Source organism: Heterocephalus glaber, unplaced genomic scaffold (genome assembly GCF_053883595.1).
Source record: "Heterocephalus glaber isolate CG9 unplaced genomic scaffold, H.glaber_assembly_v1.0 deba00001481, whole genome shotgun sequence".
NCBI lineage: Eukaryota > Metazoa > Chordata > Mammalia > Rodentia > Bathyergidae > Heterocephalus > Heterocephalus glaber.
In genome coordinates, this window is record NW_028258317.1 from 33,005,379 (window position 1) to 33,025,702 (window position 20,324).

The 20,324-nt window shown below is 39.7% G+C and overlaps 2 protein-coding genes across 5 annotated transcripts in view; one reads left to right on the top strand and one right to left on the bottom strand.

Moving 5' to 3' along the window:
- The first annotated feature begins 467 nt into the window (after positions 1-467).
- Positions 468-4,163, top strand: Rps6 (ribosomal protein S6). The gene is made up of 6 exons (XM_004838336.4): positions 468-657; positions 1,271-1,402; positions 1,847-2,057; positions 2,242-2,388; positions 3,781-3,938; positions 4,031-4,163. The coding sequence occupies exons 1-6, from the start codon at positions 652-654 to the stop codon at positions 4,124-4,126; spliced, it is 750 nt and encodes a 249-aa protein (XP_004838393.1). The 5' UTR covers positions 468-651; the 3' UTR covers positions 4,127-4,163.
- Positions 4,164-8,327: 4,164 nt separating this feature from the next.
- Positions 8,328-20,324, bottom strand: part of Dennd4c (DENN domain containing 4C) — a 118,363-nt gene continuing 106,366 nt past the window's right edge. For all 4 annotated transcript variants that reach the window (XM_004838333.3, XM_004838332.3, XM_087183421.1 and 1 more), the window contains 3 exons: positions 14,434-14,584; positions 10,566-10,630; positions 8,328-10,075 (listed from right to left, as the gene is read on the bottom strand). In XM_004838333.3, the coding sequence (XP_004838390.1) occupies positions 9,939-10,075; positions 10,566-10,630; positions 14,434-14,584 (353 nt within the window). In that variant the 3' untranslated portion in view covers positions 8,328-9,938. The remainder of the gene's footprint in view (positions 10,076-10,565; positions 10,631-14,433; positions 14,585-20,324) is intronic.

Below are 20,324 nucleotides of genomic sequence, written 5' to 3' on the forward strand. Positions count from 1 at the left end.
ATTCCGCGATAAGGCAGAAAACACTGCAAAGCCAAGCGGATGACCCTGGTTTTCGGGTGTTTTGTTTTGCGACGGGGTCTCGCTATATAGTCCAGGCTGGCCTCGAACTCGCCACGATCCTTCTGACTCAGCCTCCCAGGTGCTGGGATTACAGGTGTGTGCACTACCGAGCCTAGCGACCCAGTATTTTAAAGGAAAAAAACGAGCCTCGGCTTTCAGGAGTTCAGGAATCCCTGGGGCCAGGGAAGGGCTGGAAATCTTCCCGCAGAGCTCGACGGATAGACAGCCCGAGAGAAGTCAATCCCCGGATGGGGCCTCCTGCTTTAAAGCTGCCACATTTAGGCCATCAGGTACAGAGCAGGGGCCCGGCCTTGTCCAGAATCGAGGGTGCAGGACGCACCCCGCAGTGAAAGGGTACCTCACTGCCGAGAGTCAGCCACAGCAGACAGTCCGGCGACCTTGTAGAAAACTAAGCTGTCCAAGACGTGCGCCTCCCCACCGACTGGCCCCACCCCGGAAGTGCCCTCGTACTCACTTCTGCTTTCCCAAGCATCTGTGCTCTCGCGAGAACTGAAAGCGCTATGTGACCTGGACTAAGCGGAAGTCGGGTCTCTTTTTCGTGGCGCCTAGAGGGCGATCGGTAGCTTCGAGATGAAGGTAGGAAGTGGTGGTAGGTGCTGGACTAGACTTGGGGAATTTGGGTCGAGCCCCAGAACGTAGTGGTGCCACAGTCCCAGCGCTCCAAGATTCTGGCTTTAGGTGGAGTAGGGTCCGAGGCAGAATCAGGCTTGCTCTCCAGGGACTGGATGTCCCCGGGAGCGCGGATGGCGGTCGATTGCGCCGGAGTCGCGCCCGTGCCGGCTCGCCACGGTGGCGACCCGCGCCCGGCCGGGCAAACGCGGGCCCAGCTCTCGGTTGGCTGCCAGCCTGTCTGCCCCTCTTGACTCGCACGATCTGTCGGGCTGCTTGCTCCGGGACGGTGAATGGTTGCGCGGTGCCGTTGCCCCGACTTAATCCGCGGGGCTGCCTGGAAAAGGTGTCCCTCAGTGCGGTGCTCACACGCGCTTCGTAGTGGATAAAGTCAGCGTCTTAGTTTTCAGATTGTGTCAATGACATGAGGATTTTTTTGCAGTGAAAGTGTTGTGGGTGTTTCTGCAATTACCTGTTTAGTAATTACAGAAACCTTTCTTCAATTACCGAAAAAGCTCTGATTCCCCTTTCAACCGTAAGATTTCATCCTAAATTTTCACCCCCTCCCCTTAATCCTTAGCTGAACATCTCCTTCCCAGCCACTGGCTGCCAGAAACTCATTGAGGTGGACGATGAGCGTAAACTCCGTACTTTCTATGAGAAGCGTATGGCCACAGAAGTTGCTGCTGACGCTCTGGGTGAAGAATGGAAGGTGAAAAGTTGGCTATCGAATTACTGTGCCTACTTTAGTGAGAAATAGTAAGCGTTGTTGGTAAATGGACTTGGAACTGTCTTCTGACCATGTGTAATTCACTTGTGAATGTTACCTCGGAGCACCTGAAGGGAAGTGGTGTATATTTCCTTTATGACATGCTTTCAGGAAATGTCAAATACCTGTTCTGATTGTCTTCACGGAATTTTAAGTGCCAAAAAAGAATTTTTTTATTTGTTTATTGTTCATTGATTTCTTAAATATTTTTGTCTTCTTAATGTTAACTTCTAGTAAAACAGATTAGAGATGTAACGTGAATGAAAGGAATTTGGAAATGTAGACAGTTTACAAACTCAAAATGGTCTTACCTAGAATTATTCCTGTGATTAGTAAATGTTGGAATAGAAATAGTGAATGTTTGTCATTGTATATTCACTCGTGCAGGGCTATGTGGTCCGAATCAGTGGTGGGAACGACAAACAAGGTTTCCCCATGAAGCAGGGAGTCTTGACTCATGGACGAGTTCGCCTGCTGCTGAGTAAGGGGCATTCCTGTTACAGACCAAGGAGAACTGGAGAGAGGAAGCGCAAATCTGTTCGGGGTTGCATTGTGGATGCCAATCTGAGCGTTCTGAACTTGGTTATTGTAAAAAAAGGTGAGGTTTGTGTGCTTAAAAGTTTGATTTTCCTTGAAGTTGACTTACAGATGCTTTTCCATTTGCAGTGTCTGTGCACTGACCAATGGACTGGCTTCTTAACGAGTATAGTTAAATGAGTAGTCCAACTTTACAAAGGAAGTTATTGAATTAAAATATTTTGTTTACATTTGTTTCCTCTCAGGAGAGAAAGATATTCCTGGATTGACTGATACTACTGTGCCTCGCCGCCTGGGGCCCAAAAGAGCAAGCAGAATCCGAAAACTTTTCAACCTCTCTAAAGAAGATGATGTCCGACAATATGTTGTCAGAAAGCCCTTAAACAAGGAAGGTAAGAGGGATTGTGCAATTTATGACTTCATTTTAGTAATTTCCTGTGCACTTAGAAGGTATAGTCATTCCTTTTGGATTTACGGGTGATGGGAAAGATGGAAAATTGTGAGACTGAAAGTGTTTTTACCGTAAAGTATTTTAAGTAAAAGGGAGTGGGTGTAACATGGACCAGTGAGGTCCATGGCAGATACATAACATTAATAGTGAAATGTGTAATGTTTACATTAATAGGATGGATAGCATATTTGGTTTTCAGGATTGTTAATGGCTTACGCCTTTGCATTGTTACCTTGGTTTATGGACTTAATTTTACAATTTTGGGGAGGTTGGGTGCATTTGTGTTTGTGTGGGGGAGATGGCTGTAGTTATGATGTCACAACAGCCAAATTGTTTGCAAACAGAAGAGTTCTTGAACCAAGGCATCACAGTATTTAGCATATTCTGTGTCTGCACTGGCCTCATTCCAAATATTTGAACACCTGTCATATGCCAAGTGCTGAAGACAGTGATATAAGTAGTTAGGTTCCTACCTTTAGGAAGTTTATACTGCAGGAGATGTAACTGGCAAGTGCATTGCAGTGCCCCATAATCTGGAAACAACTGTTAGTGTTACAGATCTACTGGTGGGTGTTTTTAAAATGTGTCTTTGTAGTAGGTATAATTTAGTAGAGCCTGGGTAACTGAGCATTTACTTTTAGAACCTAAAGTATTACAGGTGACCTTGAACTAAAACTATATCTGAAAATTTTCTGCTCCAGAGTGCATTTACAACCCATAAGCAGTTTGGAGTACAAATCAGAAAGACTAAATGAAGGTGTAGCCACACTTAGATGTTTCCCCAAATTGACAAGATTTGTCATAGGAAACAGATTCAGGCCTATATGGGAACCTGTGGTGTCGGGTGAATGCTGTAGGTAATGCTTTTTACATAGTTTACTTCACCATGTAATAAAATGTCTAAAAATAATCCCATTTAGTACTGACACATGGTAAACATGTTAAAAGTATAATAAATTGAGGGCTGGGGATTTAGCTCGGTGGTGCTGCGGCCTGCTTCGCAAGCACAAGGACCTGAGTTCGATCTCCGGTACCAAAAAAAAAAATTATAATAAATTGAGTACTCTTCAGACAGATTGCAGTTTTCTATAATAGTATTTAGCTTATCTCAGATTTTTGTTGATGGGGCAGTAATTAAGTAGTACAGTACATCAGATTTAATTTAAAATGCCTCAAAAGTAAGTTTTCATAGTGCTACTAACTTAAGGCTTTTATGCCTATATGTGTGGGGATTCCAGCCAGGGTCATGTGCATGCTGAGCATGCAGTCTGCTGCTGAGCAAAACTCCATCCCTGAGTTTTTTGAGCAATGACTGCGTCACCTAAATTTTTAGGTAAGAAACCCAGGACCAAGGCACCCAAGATTCAGCGCCTTGTTACTCCACGTGTCCTTCAGCACAAACGCCGCCGTATTGCTCTGAAGAAGCAGCGTACTAAGAAAAATAAAGAAGAGGCTGCAGAATATGCTAAACTTTTGGCCAAGAGAATGAAGGTAAGTACAAGGTGGGGAGGGGGTAAAGCAGGAATAGCTTTGAATTTGCACTTTTCACCTGGACAAAATCTGAGTTGTGTTTTGTATTTTAGGAAGCCAAAGAGAAACGCCAGGAACAAATTGCCAAAAGGCGCAGGCTGTCCTCTCTAAGAGCTTCTACTTCCAAGTCTGAGTCCAGTCAAAAATAAGAATGTTTAAGTAACAAATAAAGTAGATCTGACCTCAGTTCTCCTTTATTGACTTTTCATTGGCGATGTAACTAGAGAGTAGAAGGAAACATGAGTCGGAGGAAATGAAAGTATGTATATAGTAACCCAGTAGGTGAAAGGATCAGAGTTGACACTGGTTGTTGAAGGAGTGTCCAGAACACAAGTCAGTCTTCTTTGGGAGATGAATGGCTCAGGAAAGAATTGTTAGGCCTTCACTGAGCTACATTCCCAGTCTTTGACCCAAACTTCTTGTGATCTTCCTGCCTCTCGGTGTTGAGATTACAGGTATGTGCACCACCATGTCCACCTTCAAAAAAAGGATGCGTAGCATAAAACACCGCTTCAGAAAGACATGTGATAATTTAGAAAAAATAAAGACTACCACTGTTAATCTTACAGAATTTGAGGATTACAGTTCAAAGATTTATGCTCAATATGGAAAAGGGCCCTCTTAAAAATGCATGTCATGTTTTCTGAAGAGCTTGTTAAACTGGAGTTAATGGAGAGTGGTTTTTATAACAGTTCACAAAAGCTTCCAAACCAGTGTAGATGTGTTAACAGCATTTTAGCTATGGTTATTTGTGCTTTGATTTTTTTTCTTGTACTGAAAAAAGGAGTTGCCCATCTATATAAAAAACTTGGAGGGCTAGGGCTATATATAGTAGTAAAGTTATTTGCCTAGAAAGCACTGGGCCCTGTATTCTATCCCCTACAGTATACCCAAGACTTGTATCAGTGAAAAAAAAATTTTTTTTCGTAAGGTAACAGTTTGTAGAGTAAGCTATGGTTCATTTAATTGCAATGTCTTGAATTGGGTCAAAATGTCTACCTTTCATGATCATTGGCTGGGAAAGGGCCAGATGTGGATAAAGAGACCATCATTTACAAGCCAGCCTTTCTGTTGGATGGCACTCAATGGCATCCACTACATTTTTGGAAAGACCAGAACTGCTTCAGAAAAATGACAAGAATAAATGTGTTCAAAGCTAGGGAGAGTATTTGAGGGGGATTAATGCCATTGTGTCTTACTCCAATTTGGGGAAAAAATGTAAACACCATATATTTTGATCCCATCATATATTTTAGCAGATAAGTAAAATTTTCAAAAAGCTTTCATCTTTTGGAGCCTAAAACTGCTTCACAACCTGAATGTATATAGGAATCACCTGGAGGAAAGGCTGAAAAACAACTAAGTAGATGGGTACAGGGTTTTAACGTAAGCTCCCAAGTAGGCTAATACTGTGACTATACTGCAGATCTCCATTTTTAAAATACTGATTTTTTTTTTTTGATACCGGGGATCGAACTCGGGTCTTTGCACTTGTGCAGCAAGTGGCAAAACCACTGAGCTAAATCCCCAGCCCCAAATACTAAATGAGAATAAAGCAAAAGGGAACCAGCATTTCTTGAAGTTACTCGAAAAGGACTGACATTACAAAGGGGTTAACTTACCACAAGAACAGTATGTGTGACTGAGTAATGTATTTAACCAGTACATCAGTTGGGCACAAAACGTGAAAAATACACAACATTGATTTCAAAGGATACAGCCATGAAAAGCAGATGTAACTCCTTGTAGTCTTTGTCCATGAATTGGGGATTTCTGGTCAGGATGGATGAAGATACTTTTATTATGCTGCAGAAATACTCAACACTGTACAACAGAAGTTAATAGCCTGTTAACAGTGGACCTTCAAGTTACAACTGGCCTGGTCACAAACAACTTCGGTTGTAACTGGACTTTTAACTGTTTTAGTCTTGAGTTGCAATCCAAATGACAGCTGCTCAGGCTTCCAGATGGTCTCAGATACAGATTTAACCCTTAAAAGAGTTCTGGAAGGAACACTGCAGTGTCCTTTCCTGTGGGGTTAATTGAGAAATCCTAGGCCAATGTCTAAGGTTGCTGAGATACGCCTGTAAGAAAGTATGGCTTAAAATTACACAGAGTCTGAAGGCAATTGACCCAGCTTGAGTTACAAGCAGCCCTCAGGAACAAACTGAGTTTGTAAGTCAAGGGTTCACTACCTATGTTCATTACGTTAGTCATTATGTAGTTTACTATGATCAACCTACAAAATGCAACTAGAGGCAATATCGAAGCCTAAACATTTTGGGTTTTTTGGTACCAGGGATTGAACCTGGGACCTTGTGCTTGTGAGGCAGGCGGTGGAACCCCTGAGCTAAATCCCCAGCCCAATATAAGATTTTTCTGAACAATCTGAACTAATTTGAAGGATTTGTGTGTGTGTTTGCTTGTGTGGGGTAGTGCTGACCACTGAGCCAAGGTCTTGCACATGTCAGGCAAGTGCTCATTACTGAGCTATATCCTTGGCCTGAAAGATTTCAAAGTTAAATCAGGATTAAAGCACCTTAGAGTGTTATGCCATTCTAGAGATTTAAGGTTTTGCACACACTACATACCTGGTAGGTTTTTTCCTGTAAATTTTTACTGTTTGTATAAGTGAAGAAAGCACTTACGAGATACAATACAGTCTCTTGCCAAGTGGAGTGGTGAATACCTGTAATCCCAGTACTCAGAAGGCTGAGGTAGGAGGATCACAAGTTTGAGGTGAGCTTGGCTTACACAAATTCAAGACCAGCCTGGACTACACAGACTGTCTCAATCCCTACCTCCCACCCCAGTCCCTACAGACATAAACAGCAATAGGCTAAGGTTTCCAAGATTATAAATGCTAAATCATTTAAAATGTTATAAAACGACTGTCAAAAAAGTTGACACCACTGAATTCTTTAGCTCACTATCACTGCAAAGCGTAATTCTTTTCCTATCTTTGATAAATGTAAAAGCTTACTACCTTACAGTTGATACAGCTTTTAGCTTTTAAATGTATAAAGATCTTCACAGATTTCTTTAAACAGGAAGTATTATGACAATTTTGTTCCACTTATGAAGACAAAAAAATGGCAAAACAATACTGGAATTCTAATAATCACACAAGTTCAGATTAATCCTACAAGATTGCAAGAACCTTAAAAATTTAGGCAACCCATCCGGGACCACGCCTGTCTCCCAGGAGTTATTTTATTCCTCTTATTCCTCAATAAATTTTCCTACTCTTTAATCTCTGTTGTTCCTTAGACAAACGCAGTATATCTGATATCTAGCATGATGGAAGTAACATCTATTCCCCCTATATCACCCCTTCTGTCTCTCTTAGAAGCTATCTTTCAATAAATCCTTTCCTAAATATATACATAATGAAGTACTATGCTCTAAAGGATAAATGAGTCATTTGTAGAAAAATGGAGGCACCCTGAAACCATACTATTAAGTGAAATACTATAAAGCAGACACAAGCTTAAATATCACATGGTTTCTCTTACATGAGAAAGCCAAAGTATAAAAAATTTAAAGAGCAAGTTAAAGATAGTTAATAGGAAACAGCTAGGTTTTTTACAAATGGAAAAGGTACCAAGAGAGATGGAGAGGAGAGGAAAAGAAAAGGAATTAAGATGTGTTTGTTATGTACAGGTACCAATTCCCCACGATGAATATAATGTACTGCGAACTTGTACTAATAAAAAATTTTTTAAAATATAAAATTCTTCCTCTGTTGTTCCTAGAATTCATTTTTTGAGTTTAGAGAACACGAACTCGGCATTTCAGATGTCTAGCAGGCATTGAAACCAGCATGCTTCAGGGATACCCGCATATCCACATTTACTACAGCACAATTCACAGTAGCAAAGACATGGAGCCAGCCGAGGTGCCCACAGACAGTTTCAGCAGATACAAAACACTGCAGCCCTCAGCAGACACGCCACTCCTTAGGTGAAGGCTGAAGACCAGGTATACATTCTGCCATCTCCACCTAGATGCAGATGTGCTGTGTCCTCGCACACACAACGCTTCAAATGGATGTTATAGAAAGGAGAAAAGACCACAAAGCACAGCACATTTTCCCAGTGCCAAGTGACCCGACAACACCCACACATCTGCCCTGACCAGTGCATGGATCCTGGCCACAAATATTTGCTTCAACCCCTGTACGTGCCAGACCCATTCCCGATCCCCTATAAAAATCCCTGCCTGTTCTTCGTTCACCACTGATCAGTTGCTCACCCTCCATCGACCTGCCCCTAGGTGAATAAAGTCTGGACCTCGTTGCCTTCCAAAAAAAAAAAGAACCTTAAAAATTTAACAGACAAGCACAGGAAATTTAAGATTATTTTTCATTTTATTCAACCTCAATTTTTATATGCAAAGTATTCCAAAATTTGTTGGGTCAGTAAGTGTTAAACTGTTAATTGCAAAAGTATGTACTCTTTATATAGTGCAAAAGGTCTACTTTGAAGATAATGAAGATTGTATATAATTTCTAACAAGACTTCACTTAGCCCTGACAGTAAATTCAGACTACATTGTGCAGGTCAGATTAACACTTTCAATGTTGAAAGATCCATACAATAATTTTTTAAAGGTTGTAACATGTACATATGAAAGTAATTATTTTGTGTATCAACATTCTTTTATGATTTAGTCATCTGCAGAATTACTATAAATGCACATATTCAACAATCAGCATTTTAAACCATGCAGAGAATTAAGGCAAACTTGCTCTCCTAGTGGATGCTTGTAACAAAAGGTGTGATAAATGTCAAAGTAAGGCAGGTGAGGCCATGATATTCTTAACCTTACAGGCAGTGAGCTCAGTAAGCTTTAAAATTTTAAGACTTCATTGATTCAACCTAAAAAACAGTATTTACAAATACACATTTTTACTCATACAAATTAAACATTATACATGAATACAATTTGTGTGTGCAGTGCAAGTTTATCCCACAGGTTGTTTTGCTTGTTTTGTTTTTTGAGACAGGGTCTCACTATGCAGCTCAGGCTGGACTTTAACAATGTAGCTCAGGCTGGCCTCAAACTTGTGGCAATCCTCCTGCCTCAGCCACCCAAGTGCTGGGATTACAGGCATGGGCCAACCACACCCAGCTATCCCACAGGTTTTTATGAGTGACCAATAGCAACAATTTACATGCCTGAACAAAGATTTCAGGACTGAAGACAATACACACCTTAGCATTTTAAGCATAACTTACCAATAAGTGTGACTTACGACATTTATTTAAAGCCATTGCAAATTAATGTGGTATTGGAAGAGGATAGAAGGAGGGAAGTACCTGGATATTTAAGATATAATTCATAATATAAAAGATGAAGATATATATTAAATTTAAGGTCAGAGGGAAGGCAGTTGTCATGATATTCAGGTAACTGTGAGATTAATGACTACAGATGATTTTACTAGTAGTCACCAGTAGGCAGTAAGACCCCTACCACAAAACTACTGTGACACGCAGTCTAAGAATTTTAATAAATACACACTGAAAACACATAACTACAAAGCCCCACATTTATAGTGTCACACAAGTAGTTGCTCTTGTGCTTGAGATATCCCATTTGCTTCGGGGGTAGCAAGTTTCCTTTGCCATTTCCCAAACCCAACAGCTTCAAATATAAACAGGTGCCTTGCATCAGTACAGTTGCTTATTACTTCTACCAACCTACTGCAAATATGAGAAATCCAAAAACAGTTTTCAGAACAGGCAGAGTTCAGGAGTTGAGAATCTTCAACATCAATAAACCTCAAGGTATTTTAATGGCATTTTATATTTTGAGACAATTCAGTGAATTACAATTCATTGTATATCATCCCCAAGTTTTACTTCATTTGTTTTCACCAATTCTTAGGACTGAAAAAGCCTTGAATGATTCCATATCAACTCCCCCGGCACTGTGTCAAACCCTAAAGAATCCTATTTACACAAGAGGTGCTCCGAAACACTTCCTACACCACTCCACACTGGTACTTAGTGGGGTGTCAATCTTCTGTAACTTTTCAAGAATCTGGGAAGATAGACTGTTGTATGCCACTCCATATTCATTGTCGAAAGCCTCTGAAAAACATTTTCAAAAAGCAGTAGTAATTTAATAAAGAAAAAAAGTGCATTTAAAAATGGTACTGAGTCAAAATATATGCATTTCAAGTACATATTTAAAAGGTAGAACTCTTTTCAGAGGCAAGTACTCACACACACCAGATACAGTCCTCTCCCCAGACCCCTTTGGTGCTGGGTCCTGAACCCGCAGCCTCAGGCAGGACAGGCAAATGCCATACCACTGGGCTCTTCCCAAGCCCACCAGCTACATTTATACTGTTAATTTTTTTTTTAAGGCAGGGTCTCACTATGTACCTAGGCTGGCCTTGAATTCACTATGTAGTTCAGAGTGGCCTCAAACTCACAGTAATCCTGCCTCAACCTCCTGAATATTAGGATTAACAGGAGTGCACCACCATACCCAGCTATACCAGCTACATTAAAAAAAAAAAAATTCTTTAGAAAATAAAACTAAGAACCCCTTTTGTTAGTGAATTAACCAACTTACCAATATCAATATTTTCTCTTCCAAGAGACACTAGTGATAAGAAGAGGATTTCTCTGTATAAACTCCTATAAAACAAATGTTTTAAAAGTTAATGGGTAAACAGCATACAAATACATGTACACAGACACAGGGTTGGTTTTTTTTGTTCCCTTAAATTCTTTTATTGGTACATTTTAGGTATACAATACATTTACATTTATCTTTGGGTGCTTGTATCTGTATATGATGTATCTTGGTTCTTATTTTTTCCCCATTACGTGTGCGCCCTTCACCCCCTCCAACTTTCCCTATTTACAAAGAATTTGTTTCCATTTTTTCCTTTTCTCATAATTTTTCCTTTCCTTTCTTTCCTTTCCCCTTCCCCTCCCACTTCACCTACTCGTTTGGACCTTTTCTTCCTATTTCAAATTATCTATTATTTATTTTAATCATTTTAATCCTTATTTACACTTTCAGTTTCTCACACTAGAGAAAATATTCAGAATTTAAACGTGTGTCCTATTTATTTCACTTAAGAGTATGGCCTCAATATGCATCCATTTAGCTATAAATGTCTCTAGTTTGTCATTCTTTATGGCTGAGTAGTACTCCATTTTAGAAAAAAGCCCATCTTCTTTATCCAGTTTCCAGTTGATGGGCACTTGGGCTGTTTCCAAGCTTTAGCTATTACGAACTGTGCCGCTATAAACATGGGTGCACATGTATCACTGTGGTATGATTCTTTTAATTCTTTGGGGAAGATCCCCAGCAGGGGAATAGCTGGGTCAAATGGGACCTCTAGTCCTAGTTCTTTGAGGTATCTCCATACTGATTGATTTCCACAGTGGTTGCACCAGTCTGCAAGCCCACCAGCAATAGAGAAGGGTTCCTTTCTCCCCACACCCTCGCCAGCATTTGTTATTATTTGATTTCTTGATAGCAGCCATTCTTTCTGGGGTGAGCTGGAATCTCAGCATTGTTTTCATCTGCATCTCTCGAATGACCAGTGATGTTGAACATTTTTTCATTTGTTTATTTGCTATTTCTCCTTGTTTGTCTGAGAAATGTCTGTTCATCTCAGAAGCCCATTTTTGGACTAGATCTTTAAATCTGGGAGGTCTGATTTTTAAAAGTTCTTTATATATATATATATATTTTTTTTTTTTTGTACCAGGGATCCAACTCAGGACACTGCGCTTGTGAGGCAGGCAGAGGAACCACTGAGCTAAATCCTCAGCCCTTTATGTATTCTACATAGACCTTTGTCTGAGGAAATGCTGGTGAAAATATTTTCCCACATTATGGGTTGTCTCTTCACACTGCTGATGGTTTCCCTTGCCGTGCAGAAAGCTTTTTAATAAGAGATCCCACTTGTTGATTGTTTGTGCTAGTTCACGTGCAACTAAGGTTTTGTTCATAAAATCTTTTCTTAAGCCAATGTCTTCTACCTAACTTCTCTTTCAGCTGGTTCAGTGTTGTTTTAATATTTAGATCTTTAATCCACTTGGTTATGTATGTTGTACTGGCATTATCATTTACTTGTAGAAACTCTAACTTCTTAATTTACTCTGTGACCCATTGGTAGTTCAAGAGGGTGTTATTCAATTTCCATGTGTTTGTGGGGGTTTTGCAGTTTCTTATGTTACTGATCTCCAATTTTATTGCACTATGGTCTGATAACATATAGGGGGTAACTTCAATTCTTTTACATTTACCTAGACATCAGACACAGGGTTTTTAAAATGATGAAAGCAGGTTTAAGTGCTGAAGTCTCTTTACCAGTTTTTTAACACATCAATATCCTGGCCTCCTGCTGGGGATTTAGCTCAGTGGTTCTGCACCTGCCCCGCAAGCACAAGTACCTGAGTTCAATCCCTGGTACCAAAAAAAAAAAAAGGTTTGGATTGTTCTTATTGGGCCAGGGATTTAGCTCAGTGGTTCCGCCGCCTGCCTCGCAAGCACAAGGACCCAAGTTTGATCCCCAATACCTAAAACAAAAACAAAAAACAAACACTGGGCTGGGGATTTAGCTCAGTGGTTTCACCTCCTGCTGCGCAAGCGCAAGGACCCGAGTTCGATCCCTGGTACCAAAAAAAAAAAAAAATATCCTGGCCTCCTGCTACACTAGTGGTACATGAAATCATAGCTCAGCCGAAGAAAGAGCAAGAGCACTGTGTAGTATTTTTGCACCCCCCTGAGAGTCCCTAAAATTTAAAAAATTTTGGCCAGGCGTGATAGCATACGCCTATTAATCCCAGCACTTGGAGGCTGAGGCAAGAGGATCACAGTGGGTTTGAGGGCTACACAAGCAAGACCCCGTCTCAAAACAAGAATAAGAAAAAACAAAAAACAAGAAACAAATTTTTAAAGTTTTACAAAAAGTTAATAGAAGCTGGAGGTATAGCTCAGTGGTGGAGCACTTGCCTAACATGTGCAAGGCCCAGGGTAACAATATAACACATAACTGTTTCAAGTCCAATTTCTAATTAAAATTGACAAAAAAAGAATTTTCTCTCATCCTTTGCCACTTAAGAAATTAACCAATTAATGTACTGAGTCAGGGGTCTAAAACCAATGAAATAAAAACAATGTGAAAAGTGGCCTTTTTATTATTTAATCCAGCAGGAAAGAATAAACCACATTTGGTTTGTGAACATAAAAATGTTATAAATGAACATTAAAAATGAGTTACCCACCTCAGCTGTTAAAAGATTTGGGGGAAAACTTAAGAAATGAATAGATTTACAGGGAATACATTAGAAGGCAATACCAATTCTAATAACAACTCGTGTAGCTTTCTTTAGAAGCTTCAGAGGCCATAATGTGAACTCTCCGACACTATTTTCCCCTGAAATCACAGATACACAAAGCAGGCTGCTTGCTACACTATGAAGGTCATCTCTACCTCAACAGTTGGGATCGCAAGTGGATTCATCTTATTCCATTATCAATGCTTGCCCTATCACTTCTGAGATTATCTTCAAAGATGCCATTTTTGAGGAGACTTTGAGACCCAGGAAATATTAGTAATGTTTGAAATGATTATATCTGAAGATTCTACTGCAAAATTTACTTATGCTGAAATTAGGATGAGCAGTGATCCAAACATGTTAGCAAACAATAATGAAGGGATCCAGACAGCTTCACATCCTATGTAATTCTCTTTTTTTTTTTTTGTACCAGGGATCAAACTCGGGACCTGGAGCTTGCGAGGCAGGCAGCGGAACCACTGAGCTAAATCCCTGGCCTCTTTTTTTTAAACAATTTTTTATTTTATTTTTTTGATGCCAGGGATTGAACTCAGGACCTTGTGTTTGCAAGGCAGGCATCGGCACCACTGAGCTAAATTCCCAGCCCTGCTTTCTTTCCTAAATCTACTTCAAATCTCAATTATTTCAGATCCAACAAGAAAAACTGTGTGGGTATGTATCACAGGACCTGAACAAGTAGTACACAATGCTAATGAAGCCACAGAAGGTTTCCAAGGAAGAGCAGCGGTGGTGTTTGCAAAATACACACTACATTGTAGATACCTGATTTAGCTTCCTAAAATTTATTCTACCAGACATTTTATTATGTGTTTGTGCTCAATTACAAATGCATATTAGGGTAGCGCTTATCATTGTTTTGCCAAGGAGTATATACTTGTTTTACAACTAGAGGGACAGTATTTACTAAGGAAGTAAAGGGCAGTACCAGGAACACCTGCCAGCTAGGCATGTGCTCCACCACTGAGCAACATCCCCAGGCCTTTCTGAGACAGGGTCTTGCTATACTGCCCAGGCTGGCCTCATACTTGAGATTCTCTTGCCTTGGGTTCTCAAGCAGCTGGGATTACAAGCGTGTTCCCAGCTAAAAGAGCACCAAGAAGAAGATACTGGACAATTACCTCTGTCTTCTCACATCTGGCTTCATCTGCTGGGAAAGCAGAGTGATGGGTTTAAGAACATCGTTGTGCTGAATACTCTGTGTGATAGTCTCTACTAAAGTGCTCATTGCTTCTTGTTCCTCAGACAGAAGACATAGTTTCTTTTCAGAATCTAATAAAAAGAACACAGTTAATAAGAGTAAGTTTTCCCCAATTATTAATAAAGTTACCTCCCCAGCACTGTCACTTTCTTTTTCTCTACTGAACATCACCTCTCTCTTGCTGTTATGTAACAATGTGCCAGCTAGAAAATACTCTTCCTGCTCCCTTTAGATAGGAGAGATCTGCCCCTGTCCTTCTTCCCAACTGAAAACTTCCTGAGGCTGGATGTGAAAGCTGGTACTCCAGCAGACACCTGTGACCATAAAACAAGCTTTATGGATGGTAAAATGGACACTAGAAGGAGCCTGGGTCCCTGCAGACAGAAGAATTGCAAGCCAGCCTTAGACTAACTCATAACTTCTTTTTTTTCTCATTTTTTTAAACTTGTAAATAAAAATAATATATGGTGTACAACATAATTTCTAACATCTTTATGTGAGAATATTTACCTTAATTTAAGCTTTTGTTCTTTTCTATTAAAATACTATTTAATCCTAATTAAAACACGAATAACTATAGAACTACTAAAAACACATTTATATGGATTTCACAGATTATAAAACTTTCAAAGCCAGGCATGGTGGCACATGCCTGTAATCCCAGTACTTGGGAGGCTGAGACAGGAGGATTGCCATGAGTTTGAGGCCAGCCTGGGCTACACAGTAAATTCAAAATCAGCTTGAAGTACATAGCAAGGCACCATCTCAAAAAAAATAAATAAATAAATCAAAATGAGAACAAAACACAGAAGTGTTTTAATGGTAGAGTGGAGCTGAATCATATATGAATATTTAAAATACAGAAATTAAAACCTGTATGCTTGGTCTGGACAAAGTGACCAACAATACAGGCAATTCCAGGAACCATACAATTTTACTTATACCCATTTTAGCATAAATAGGAAATATGTATCCAATAGTCCCCAGTCAGCTTCATCCTGAGTGCCTGTGATAATGTTGTATTTTTCATACTACACAGCTCCAAAATAAACTAGTAACACTTTATGACCAACCAAAGAAACAGCACAATTCTCTGATAAGACTACAAGAGGAAATACTGGCTGCTGTGGATTTTGATCTTAGCTCTTCTAGCTAAATGATGTTCTTTGAATAGAACTGATTTTCACGCTATGTATGACTTTAGAGCCTAACCCAAATATAATAAGCAACTCCACTATTTCTTCAACTCAATTTTTAAAATAGTATTTTATTAAAGTATAGTTCTCAAACCATACAATTAGCCCATTGAAAGTGTTCCATAGTTTTGTTTTATTTTTTTGAGATAGACTCTCACTACATAGACCAGGCTGGCCTTGAACTTGCAGCGATCCTCTGTTGGTACCACAGGCGTCCACCACCAAGCCTGGCTATAATGGTTTTCAAATGTGTAGCCATCAACATAATCAATTTTAGAATACTTTCAGCACCCCAAAAAACATGAACACCCCCTTCAACTTTCCAGCCATAGGCAAGCACTAATCTACTTCCTGCTTCTGTATATTTGCTTCTTCTAAAAATTTCATAAAAATGAAATATCGATGCTTTTTTGTGACTGGCTTCTGTGTTTTCAAGATTCCCCCATGTTGTCCCATGTGTCCGTACTTCACTACTCTTTTTTCTGTCACATTAAAATTCCACTGTATGGCTATAACATATTTTATCCATTCAAGAAATGAACATTTAGGTTATTTCCATTTTTTAGCTATTATGAAACATGCTACCAAGAACATTCGTGTATTAGTCTCTGTGTGGACACAGGTTACTGTTTACCATTTTGAGAGCTGTTGTTTTCCAAAGCAGGTACACCGTTTTGTATTCTAATTAACTAACAGTATGTGTGGTTTCCAATTTCTCTACATCCTCACCATCTCTTACTGCTTTTTATGTTTGTGTGTTCTGTCTTGTTTTTGTGCAATACTGGGGACTGAACCCAAGAACACTGGGCTACATCCCCACTGTGTGTTACCTGCCTATCAGTCACTTAGTAGTTGGCTTGGTTATCAGGCTGACTACTGCATTATCCAAATGCTTGTGTTCAAATAACCCTTATTTTACTTAATAATGGCCCCAGAGCCCAAGAGTAGTGATGCTAGAAATTTAGATATACCAAAGACAAACTGCAAGAGCACAGCAAGTTGTGGCTAAAGTGCCCCAAAACCTTGCTGTTTTTAATGAGTTTTGGCAGATTTTCTTGAATAAACGTTTCTTCATTTGCTCTATAGCCCTAAGACAATAATAATAATGTTCACCAGTTATGGTTGTTTCAATAGAAAGTGGGTCTGAGGAGCTCTTCATATTGTTATTCCAGAAGTCCCCTCTCCCTCCCTCCCTCCCTCTCTCTATATATACATATATATATACGTATATATACGTATATACGTACGTATATACGCGTATATATGTATATATGCGTATATATGTACGTATATACGCGTATATATGTGTATATATGCATATATATATAATTTTATGTGTTAATTCATCACTTAGAGCAACCAAACAAGCTTTTTTTTTTTCAAAAAGCCATTCTTGAGAGATATACATTTTTTCACCACTAATTTTAGGACATTTTACAATACTGCCTCTTCCAAAAGGTACAGAAGAGTGGGCATCGGTGGCATACGCCTATGATCCCAGCTTCTGGGTGGCTGAGGCAGGAGGATCACTGAAAGTTCAAGGCCAGCCTGGGCCACACAGTGAGTTCAAGGCCAGTCTAAACTACAGGGGAGGCCCTGTCTTATTTTAAAAAAAAAGGAAGTACAGGAAAGTGACAGAAGAAATGGCAGTTCCAATTCTATTCTTTTCCAAAATAAATTTCAATATCATTTTGCTCTTTCTGCTTAAAAAGCATTCAAAGGCCAGGGATTTAGCTCAGTGGTTTCGCCACCTGCTGTGCAAGCCAATTGAGTTCGATCCCTGGTACCAAAAAAAAAAAAAAAGCATTCAAAATTATGACCAGAATAAAAACCTAAAGGCAAAAATAGCTCATATTTAATCATATTTTGTGACTGGTATATTTCAAGGGACAGTATCAGATTTTTTTTTTCCAGTTTTAAGTTAAAAAAATTACATAGTGGTAGATTATTCAAAAAAGTTGCTCAAAAAATGGATCTTTTTCTTTTCCTGAGTAGTCACTATTAACAGCTTTAGATATATAGTTTTAGATGTTTTTCTTTTCTTTTACCATACTGGAGGTTAAACTCAGGGCCTCCTGCACGCTAGGCAAGTCTATGCTGCTGAGCTACAGCCCAGCCCTTTTTTGTCAGTCTCACTAAACTGACCAGGCTGACCTCAAATGTATCACCCTCCTATTTTAGCCTCCCAAGCAGCTGGGATTATAGGCATGCACCCTCGTACTCAGTAGTTTTAGACATTTTTCTATGAACTCATACATATTTTTTGACCCCACCCCACACTGAGGATTGAACCTGGGAGTTCACAGCTGCTGTACAAGTGTTCAGTCACTGAGCTAGACCCCAGTGGCATGCCTTTTCCTTTTTGAAAAGAATTTGAGGCTGTGTCTTACTCAGTAGACCAGCATGCCTTGAATTTGTATTCCTACCACCTCAGCTGTCTGTGGCTGGGATTATAGGCGTGCACCACTGAGCCCAGCTCCTATGGATATAATGAAACACAGATAAATATTTTTGGCTTTAGGGGCCAAGGATTTAGCTCAGTGGTTCCACCGCCTGCCTCACAAGTACAAGGACCCGAGTTTGATCCCTGGTACCAAAAAAAAAAAATTTTTTTTGCCTTTATTTTTCTACAACAAAGGGAAAAGATAATGTACTGTTGTGTAACTTGTATTTTTCCACTTAGTAAGAAAACAGGCTTCCACCTCTCAGGCACCTATCTGTAACGATGCTTTTTCTCAGCTGCCAGTATTTCATAGTGTGGATTTCCCATAATTCCCCTGTTGAATATGTACCTTAAAGTCTGTCACTATTACACAAAGCCCTACAGTAAACATTCTTGTACTGACAATTTCCGTACTGCATTTCTACAGAAGGGAATTGTTACTGAAATTCCTGAGTTAAAGCATACGTACACATTAAACTTGGATGTCTGTCACACTGTTCTTCAGAAATGTCTCATTTTACTTTTCACAGTCTTATCAAAAGGTCCTTCCCTTACATCTTCAACAATATTAATTTTTAAAATTTTTTGCCAAGCCTAAGTTTAAATTTCCTTTTTTGTTTGTTTTTTTGAGACAGGTTCTCCCTATGAGTTCAGGCTAGCCTTAAACTCACTATGTTCCTCAGACTGGCCTCAAACTTGCACTTCCAGCAGTCCTCCTGGCTCAGCCTCCTGAGTGCTGGCATTATGTACTGGCATGCACCAACATGCTTGGCTACATTTTTTAAATTAATTTTAAAAAGTAGTATTTCACTAAAAATTAATGTGATTAAGCATCTTTTCATGTTTATGTTATGAAAAAAATTGTGCCCCCAACCCTTCAAATTCACATGTAGACACCCTAACCACTAAAGTGACTGGATCTAGAGATAGGGCCTTCAAAGAAGGAAGGTGAAAGAAGGCCGTAAGAGTGGGAGGCTCTAATCCAAAATGACTGGCGTCCTTGTAAAGAGAGAAAGACACCAGGTGTGTACTCATGTGCAAAGGCAAAGAGAGCCTCGATGTGCAAACAAAGCAAGAAGGCAGCCATCTGCAGCAAAGGAGAAAGGCCTGGGAAAAGTCAACCTTCCAATGCGATGGTCCTGGGACTCCAGCCTCAGAGCCATGAAAAGTTAGCATCTCGGGTGCTAAGCCCAGCACTGTCATGGAGCCCTCGCTAACCAGTGTGCAGTGCTTCCCACGAGCTACCTGTTCATGTCATGTGCACACTTCTCCACTGGCTTCCACTGTACTTACTGATGCACATACTTCTGAAACATGGATGACGATGATTCTTTACACCTTTTAAGAAATCTTCTAAATATAAAACATTAAAAATGAACCCAGAATCTTTGAAATTATACCCACCAACATAAGTGAAATTATGATCCTATACCAATACATCTATATTACTCTTTCACTATATAAAATTTACCCTTGAAATACTCAAACAGAAAATTACTAAAAAAGTTGCTCTTCAACTTAGTTGAGCCCTGACACAGTTGAACAGGTCTATATAGTAGTAAACCAATTTGAATTAATTAAAAATTTAAAAATAAAGCAAAAAGAATTTTTTTTCTCATCTCTTTAATTCTATTCTTTTTTACTCATTCTTTTTTTTTTTTGGTACCAGGGATCGAACTTGGGTCCTTATGCTTGCGTAGCAGGCAGTGAAACCACTGAGCTAAATCCCCAGCCCTTTACTCATTCTTCTAATGAAGAATTACTATGTGAAGGGCCGAAGATTTAGCTCACACCTGCCTCATAAGCGCAAGGTCCTGAGTTTGATCCCCGGTACCGAAAACAAAAACAAACAAAAGAATTACTTATGTGAATGGATTGTACCACAAACCACAATTTGCTTATCCATTACTGTGAAAGAATATTTGAGCATGTAGAAGTTCATTCTTTTTCTCCCTTTCTCTTTTCTTCCTTTCTCTCTTTCCTTAATAAAAATTTCTCTCTCTCCCTATCTCTCCACCCTCCAACCTACCCTCTTCCCTCGCCTTCCTTTTCTCTTGCTCACCCTCCCTAAGAGGACAGATTGCCCAGGCTAGATCCAATCTCGAAGCACCCTGCCTCAGTCTCCTAGAGTGCTGGAATCACAAACATGTGCCACCATGCCCGGCTGAGTCT

Bases quoted from the DNA above. Each gene is read 5' to 3' on its own strand.
- Rps6 (XM_004838336.4), top strand. The intron at 1,403-1,846 runs GTGAAAAGTTGG...TCACTCGTGCAG, and splicing joins CTCTGGGTGAAGAATGGAAG to GGCTATGTGGTCCGAATCAG. The intron at 2,058-2,241 runs GTGAGGTTTGTG...GTTTCCTCTCAG, and splicing joins CTTGGTTATTGTAAAAAAAG to GAGAGAAAGATATTCCTGGA.